Source organism: Hipposideros armiger, unplaced genomic scaffold, assembly GCF_001890085.2.
Source record: "Hipposideros armiger isolate ML-2016 unplaced genomic scaffold, ASM189008v1 scaffold_494, whole genome shotgun sequence".
In the NCBI taxonomy this organism is placed as follows: Eukaryota; Metazoa; Chordata; class Mammalia; order Chiroptera; family Hipposideridae; genus Hipposideros; species Hipposideros armiger.
The window spans coordinates 793,618-801,457 of record NW_017731844.1 but is presented as its reverse complement, the minus strand read 5'-3'; the positions used below and the strand labels follow the sequence as shown (position 1 = coordinate 801,457).

Sequence of the window (7,840 nt, the reverse complement as noted above, 5' to 3'; positions counted from 1 at the left end):
GGAGATGTGAGACGGAAATGAGATGAATGACTCTGGGAAGGAGGGGAGCGAACAGCCCTTCCTCGGGCCCCCGAGAGCCAGGGGAAGGGCTTTCAGAATGATGAGAGAGTTCAGGAAAGCCGCCAGACGCAAAACACATATTTCAAATCAATATTGCTTACTATTTTCCAGCAACGGCCGGCGAGGAGATAAAGCAGAATAAAAAACATTCCATTCTCAAACAAAAGAAAACACGAATGCAGAGACCATAAAAAAAGTTAGCCACGGCCCTCGTAAGAAACGCTCAGGGTCCGCAGGAAGAAAATGGCGAACTTTAATGAGAAATATATAAACAAAATGTGAGGGGAAAAGGCAAGAAAGAGAGGAAAAAACACATCATGTTCTGGGCAGCACGTTTATGGGAATCCATTCTTCCCAAATGAATGTACAGGTCTGCCAGGTTTTCAACCAAAATTCCAACAGGGTTTATTTGAAGGTGAGGGGTGCACCGAGGGTGGGAAGGGAGTTGGCCAAGATGAATATCAAATGCATAGAGAAGGGAAAATGGACCAGAAGAGTGAAGGGGGTTTTGAAAGTCGTGAGCCCACTCCAAGCATGCAGGTGAGAGAGCTCCTGCGGGTCCAGGCTCCCTGCAGACCAGCGGCCAGGCCAAGCCTCCTAGTCCCCACAGTGACCCAAGGAGGGGAACACTTCCCAGAAGGGCAAACTGAGGCTCAAAGTGGGTTACGCCGTGGCCCAAGGTCACAGGGCTGTGGACGCAGCTATGGGCCATGACACAAAACCCCAACGCCTCTACTTTCGTGGGCTGTGAAATGCCTTCCAATCCTGCAGTATTTCTCAGCGTGATACCATGTGTACTTAAGAATCCGGGGGCCTCTCCATGGTGGGGGAGGGGATGTTTAATAAAGGAGGTTAAGAAAGTCAGATATGTGGGGCGGGGGTAGGGGATGGGGGGGGGGAGAAAAAGGCAAGGTCAGTGTCCCTCCACACCAAATAGGAAAACAGGAGCCAGGAGGGTGAGAGAGTGCGAAGTGAAAAGAAAAAAAGTTTGTTAAAAATAAAACTAGAGGGAAAAGTAGGTGCATGTTTATCTGCTTTCGTGCTGAGGAATACTTTTCTGAGTTTACAAGCAAAGGAAGCGCTATGGAAGAAAAAGATAAGCTCCATTAATCTCATTGCTTAAAACTGTGAAGTTTCTGCGTATCAAAAAAAAGGTTCATCGCTTCCAGCCAAGATGGAACCACAGGACCACATTTATCCTCCTGCCTGAAACAACTCGAGAAACAAACAACAACAAAAGTAAACGGTACAAATACACAAAACAATGTGTTTGTCAAGGCGGTGGCTATCCGGCAGTGGACAATAAGGTCCCCGGGAGATGGGAAAGGGTCAGGTTGAGTCCTACAACTGCCCAGCCCGTTTCCTTGACAGTTTGCAGGCCTCCGTGCAGGAAGGAGGAATTGAGAGGAAGCCCAAAAGGACCCCGGAGGGAATGAGGGAGAGCTGAGAGCTGAGAGTCTGGGAGGCCCAGGCAAGGAAAGCTCACAGGACGAGTATCAGAGAGGAGAAGAGAGAGCACAGGGAGAGAGCCCTGGGGACCCGCAGAGGGGCCCCTCGGCACCCAGCAGGGCACAATCAACATGCCCTGGGAGGGACCCACTGGCTGGGCAGGGAACCACTGGCCTGCTGCTCACACAGGCCTGGGAAAAGGTCTCGAGGCTGCCTCCAAGAACGGCATTTGACATAGAAAGACACGAATGGGTTAAAAAGGAACAACAGACCTTTGAAATAACACGAAGCAAAAAGTGACAGAGCTGAAAGGAGAAACAGACAAATCCGCAATTGTAGGCAGGTATCAAGACCCCTCTCAACAGTAAACCGGACAAGTAGGCAGAAACCCTGCAAGGGTGTAGGAGACTCGAGCACGCTGCCAACCAGCATGGCTTGACTGATGTTTATGGAACACTCCACTTAAACACACATTCTTTCCCAGAGCACATGGAACATTTACCAATATAGACCATGTTCTGGGCCATAAAACAAGACTTAATAAGTTGAGAAGGATTCAAGTCACACAAATTATGTTCTTTGACCATAAGGAATTAAATTATAAATCAGTAACAGAAAGAGCCTTGGAAAATGCTCAAATATTTGGAATCTAAATAACACACTTCTAAATAACCCTTGAGTCAAAGGAAAATGAAAAAGGAGACTGGGAGGGAAGTGTTCTCAACAGGATGAAGATGGAAACTCAGCACATGGGAACTGTGTGGAATGGGGGTAAGCAGGACTCAGGGCGAAACTCACACCACGGTGCCCGGATGAGCGCCTGCAGAAAAGGCTCGGCCAGTGACCTCCGCGTGCACCTGAGAGAAAAGCGAAAAAGAACTGCAAGTGAAGTCCCGAGTGAGCACAAGAAAGGAAGTAATACAGATTAAGAGGAAGTTGGTGAAACGGGAAACAGAGAAACAACAGGAAAATTTAAAAAAATCAAGCCACAACCAAGTTCTTTGAAAATATCGATAAAAACTGATAAACCTCTAACCAATCTGATCAGGAAAAGAGAGAGAACGGAAATTAGCAATTACCAGGAACGAGGGAGATAACGTCACCACAGATTGTGCAAATATTAAAAGAATAATAAGGGAATATCATGAACAACTTTAGGCCAATAAATATGACAGGGCAGACGGAATGGCCGAATTTCTTGAAAAACACTAAATACCAAAGCTCACTCAAAAAGAAAGAGATAGCCTGAAGAAGCCTGTTATCTACCAAAGAACTGAAAGTGTAGTTCAAAAGTTTTACACAAAGCAAACTCCAGGCCCAGGCAGCTTCACTGGCAGATTCTACGAAACATTTAAGGAAATAATTGCAACTATATACTAATTCTGCCAAGAAACTGAAAAGGAGGATGACTTTCCAACGTAGTCTATGAGGCCAGCACCACCCAGGTACCAAAACGAAAGGCAGTATAAGGAAAGAGAACCACAGGCCAGTCTCCCTCATACACGCAGGACCAAACCGTCGAAATATGAGCAGACAGTGCCCAGCACCGTGTGCAATGGACACCACATCGGACCAAGTGGACTTTGTCCCAGGAAGGCTGGGCAGGACTGGCCTGACCCAGGAAAGCCAATCAGAGTGATTCATCATGTTTAACAAACCAAAAAAGACCATATGATCATCTCAATAGGTGCCAAAAAAGTATTCGACAAAATTCAACACTCATTCCTAATGAAAAAACAAAAAAGCTCTTGGCAAACCAGGAGTAGAGGGGACCTTCTTCCCACTAGTAAGGGGTGCCTTGTGGGGAAAGGCAGTGTTTCCGCTAAGGTCAGGATCAAGCCACCCATGTCTGCGCTCACCATCTCCACCCAGCACCGTACCGGGGGGGCCCCTGAGAGCGCAACTAGGCAAGAAAAAAGTCACATAGATTGGAGAGGAGGAATTGCGGTGGCTTCAGTGATGGCCAGCCTGGTCATTGAATCCAATGGAACCCACAGGAAAGGCTCTAAGAACTCACACGTGAGTTTAGCAAGATTTTCAGGACCCAAGGTTGATACACAAGGTCAGCTGCATTTCTATAAAATAGCAATGCACGATCGGACGGGGCCCTCATCCACTGTGGCTGGGGTCCTCATAAGAAGAGATCAGGACACAGACACACACAGAGGGATGACCATGTGGGGACCAACTGGCATTTAAAAAATGCCACTTCCTAACAAACAGTACCCAAAAATACAGATAAATGTGACAAAGGGTGTGATGGAGCTGGCCGCACGTTGAAAAATATGAAACGATGGTGAGAGAAACAAAAGGACTCCAGCATGAAGGACATGAGCCCCGGGAGTCACGGATCAGAAGATCACGTCAATGCTGTTATGACGTCCGCTTCCCCGAAGACTAATCCATAGGCTCAATGCCACCCAAGCAAGTTTTTTTTATATAGAAATGTATACGCTGATTCTACAATGTGTGTGAAAACGCGGAGGGTCTACAGCCGTCAAAACGACCCCGAGACAGAAGAATAAAGTGGAACTGACATTCTAAGAATCAGTATAAGACCACAGTAACCCAGACAGGCTGGTTATCGGTGTAAAGATGTTCAAATGCATCAAGAGAACAAAATAACGGGGTCCAGAAATAAACATACACAAAGGCAGGAATGATGGCTTTTCCAGTGACCTGTGCTGGGACGTTTGCATGTCCCCATGCAGCAGAAGGAGCAGGAAGTGGGGGGGCGGAGGGAGAACTGGGGTCCATACCTCACACTATACACAAAAATTAACTCCAGCTGGACCCTAGGCCTGGATCTAAAACTAAAGGTGCAAAAACATAGGAGAAAATCTTGATGAACGCAGGCTAGGCCGAGACTGTATCAATACAATACCAAAAGCCCAATCCCTGAGAAAGCAAATCGTAGCCTTGAAATGCAAGAAAAACTTTTATAATTTGGTCTCTAAAAGACACTGGAAAGAGAATGAAAGTCTATGACAGCAGCTGGAAGAAAACCTTCGCCAAGCTAATATTTCATAAAGACTCGATCCAGGAGATAGAACGCTTAACAAAAAAAAAAAAAAAAGGGAGTTCAAATGAACAATAAGTGTACAAAAAAGTGCAGACACTTAATAATAAGAAAACAAACAACCCGATTTTTAAAAATGGGCAAAAGATTAGAGCTGACACCTCATTAAACAAGACAAATGAATGGCAAGTGCGCACGTGAAAACTGCACGACACTCTTAGTCACTGGGGAAACGCAAAATAAAACCACAGGATACCACTCTATAAGAATGGCTTGCAAAACACGAAGCACACCAAATGTCGGCCAGATTGTGGAGGAACCCCACCTCACTGGCGGAAATGTAAAATGCTTCAGCTGGCGATGTCCTTTTTCTTAAACAGTTAAACATAAACCTCCCATGTGATCTAGTCATTCTCCTTCGAAGCATTTACCCATGAGAAAAGGAAATGTTTGTCCTTGTAAAGACTTTCACATGAATGTAAATACTGCTTTGTTTTTAATCGTCAAAAACTGGAAACAGCCCAAATGTCCGTCAACAGTGGATGGATAAACAAGCTGTGGTGTGTCCATATACCATGGCAGCCAGAAGGAATGCAGGCCCGACGCACGCAAGGCACGAACGAGTCTCACAATAGTTATGCTGAGAGAAAGAAGCCAAACAGAAAAGAGTACATACTATGCTTCCATTTATGGAAAACTCTATAAAATGCAAGCTCGCCACGTCACACTGCTGCTTGGAAATGTGGGGGAGGGATGGCAGAGGGACCACAGGGCCTGAGGACGTTTCTAGGGGTGAGAGATATGTTCACCCTCACGTCCACCAGAGCTCATCAGGCTGTGCTTTCGATGTGCGCAGTTTATCGTATGTCAATCACACATCAATAGAGATATTCTAAAAATATTAAAAAGCAAATAATAAACTGGGAAAGTGTTTTGAGTCCAATATGACAGACAAGGGGGAATGGAATCGATACATTAAATGCACTCGGAAATCCACAGGAAAACATGGACACCCTGATTGGTGTGCCAGGGCAGCCATAACCAAGTCCCACAGATGATATCTTAAACCACAGACACTCACTGTCCCCAGTCCTGGAGGCTGGAGGCCGAGGTCCAGGTGTCAGCAGAGCCAGCGCTGAGGCCTCTCTCCTCGGCGTGCAGACGGCCGTCTTCTCCCTGTGTCCCCACACGGTCGTCCCTCTGTGCGTGTGTCCTGATCTCCTCTTCTTATGAGGCCCTCAGGCACAGTGGATGAGGGCCCACCCCAGTGACCTCATTTCATGTTAATCACCTCCTCAAAGACCCCAAGTCACAGTCACATTCTGAGGTGCTGGGGGTTAGGACTTCAGTGATGAATTTGGGGAGCACAACTCGGCCCAGGCCACACCAGCACTGGGGGAAAAAAAGAGCAAAAGACATAAATAGACAAGTCACAGATTCAGGAAAACAAGGGACCAATAAATGTACAAAAAAGCACAAACACTTGTAGCCACACAAGTATCTCTGCAAACAAAGGACACGCCATGTCTTATCCCTGGGTGTCCAAAGGCTGCTCACAGTGGTGACAGCCATCTGTCGTTGTGTGCCAGACCCTTCGGGAAGCCAGGCACGGGTACCAAGCAGGTGCCAAGAGCCCCTGGGACAGCACCGCAGGGCTCACGGCAGCATCCTCAGCTGGGCCGTGAGGGCGGGCCGATCCCACAGGGCTTGGTCTGGACATGGACGGCAAATATTCCTTGAGCATGTCCAGCCAATCTGGACCTGTTGCGCTGGCCAAGTGACCTCGGCTGTGGGGGTGTGGCCTGCTCAGAGTCCCAAAGTCACTCTGGCAAAGTGCTGGGGTGCGACTGCCACCCTGGCCTGTGCTGTCTTACCTGTGCCAGTGCCGGCCTCACCGGTCTGACCACCAGCCACACACAGGAACACCTGACATCCATTGTGCCTTTGTATCAGACGGGAACCACCCCACCCACGAGGAAGGCACTGAGGCAAAGCTGCCATCAGCGAAACTCAGGGTCACAGGGACCCAGGCCCTGCTGTCTGGCTTACTGCCTGAGTCGCCTGACAAGAAACCCAGGATGCCACCCCCACGTGCCCCCAAGGAGGAGCGTGCCTGACTGACAGTGAGAACCACCGTTGTTTAGCACAGCTTTCCATTGAACTGGGATCCTCTGTTTATCTGGCAAGCCTCACCTGGGGAAGCCAGGCTGCTGAATTCAGGAAGGGGGACAGCCACGCAGCAATAGGACGGGTCTGGTGGCAAACCAAAGCGGAAGAGTGAGGGGACAGAACCCCCAGCCTTCCGAGGAGGACTCGGTGGCATATAATGAGAGAGACAGGGACTGAGTGCTGTGGGGTTTGCACCCCATCCCTGCCCCCACCTGCATCAAGGACCTGTCCCCGCTCAGACTCTATCCCCTCTCCAGGGAGCAGCAGTGCCACCAAACCCAACACAGCATCTGCGACCGCCCCCCTCATCAGCCACACACAACTTCGAACCCAACTTCTGACCACATCTCTGAGGGTGACAGCTCACCTCCCAGTTAGAACACGGCCCCAGAATCAGCACTTTATAAAAAGAAGAAGAAAACCTGCTGGCCTCCTGGCCCCGGGGCCCCCTCTCCCCACCTCCCACCTGCAAGTCCTCTGGCCCTGGACGCAGTGGCCCTTACAGCAAGTTTCCTCCAGCAAATGTCCAGGAGAGCCTGGACCCCCGCATCCCACACGGGGGGGGGGGAGTAAGGGTGGGGGCAGAGGTGCTGGAACACAGCAGGGGACGGCTCTGCTCTTCCCTGATCCTCCCCAGCAAGCAGGCTGAAGGCCGCTGTCCCCGCTACCCATCCCATGTGGCCCCTCCTCGTGCAGCACCTGCATCCTAGGTGAACCCACTTATGTCATGTCCGTCAATACACACACCGAGGAGGAGGGCACTGCAGCCCCCTCCCCACGCCGGCCTCTCAGAGGGGCACAGCGCCTGCCCCCCTGCATGTCCCACCAGGTCCAGCCTCCTGCCACCCTCCCCGGCCCCACCCCACCCTGGCGGCCTCGTCCATCCTCTGCCTCCCCGCAGCAGCCAGACCCTAACCCTGCTTCCTGGGGCCCTTCTCTCCCTGCAGCTTGCTGGACACCCCCTTCAGGCAGCCACCGGGACGGGAGCGCGGGCTCAGGTGCGGGCGCCCAGGGCCGCGCTGCGCGGGGCGGCGGCGCGCGCCCTCCCGACACCAGGGCGCGCTGTGCCAGGGGCCACGCGGGCCGCGCGAGCCGCTCCTTCCGCCCGCGGACCGGAAGCCGGCGATGGCGCGGAACGTGCTG

General features: G+C 50.5%; 1 protein-coding gene and 1 long non-coding RNA gene across 2 annotated transcripts in view; one reads left to right on the top strand and one right to left on the bottom strand.

Moving 5' to 3' along the window:
• Positions 1–5,001: 5,001 nt before the first annotated feature.
• On the bottom strand, positions 5,002–7,576 carry LOC109395934 (uncharacterized). The gene is made up of 2 exons (XR_002126762.1): positions 6,403–7,576; positions 5,002–5,920 (listed from the first exon to the last, which is right to left on the bottom strand). It is a non-coding gene; the product is annotated as an uncharacterized LOC109395934 (long non-coding RNA).
• Positions 7,577–7,745: 169 nt separating this feature from the next.
• MRPL23 (mitochondrial ribosomal protein L23) overlaps positions 7,746–7,840 on the top strand; it is a 7,923-nt gene continuing 7,828 nt past the window's right edge. The window contains exon 1 of the mRNA XM_019667377.1: positions 7,746–7,839. Within this exon, the coding sequence (XP_019522922.1) occupies positions 7,823–7,839 (17 nt within the window). The 5' untranslated portion in view covers positions 7,746–7,822. The remainder of the gene's footprint in view (position 7,840) is intronic.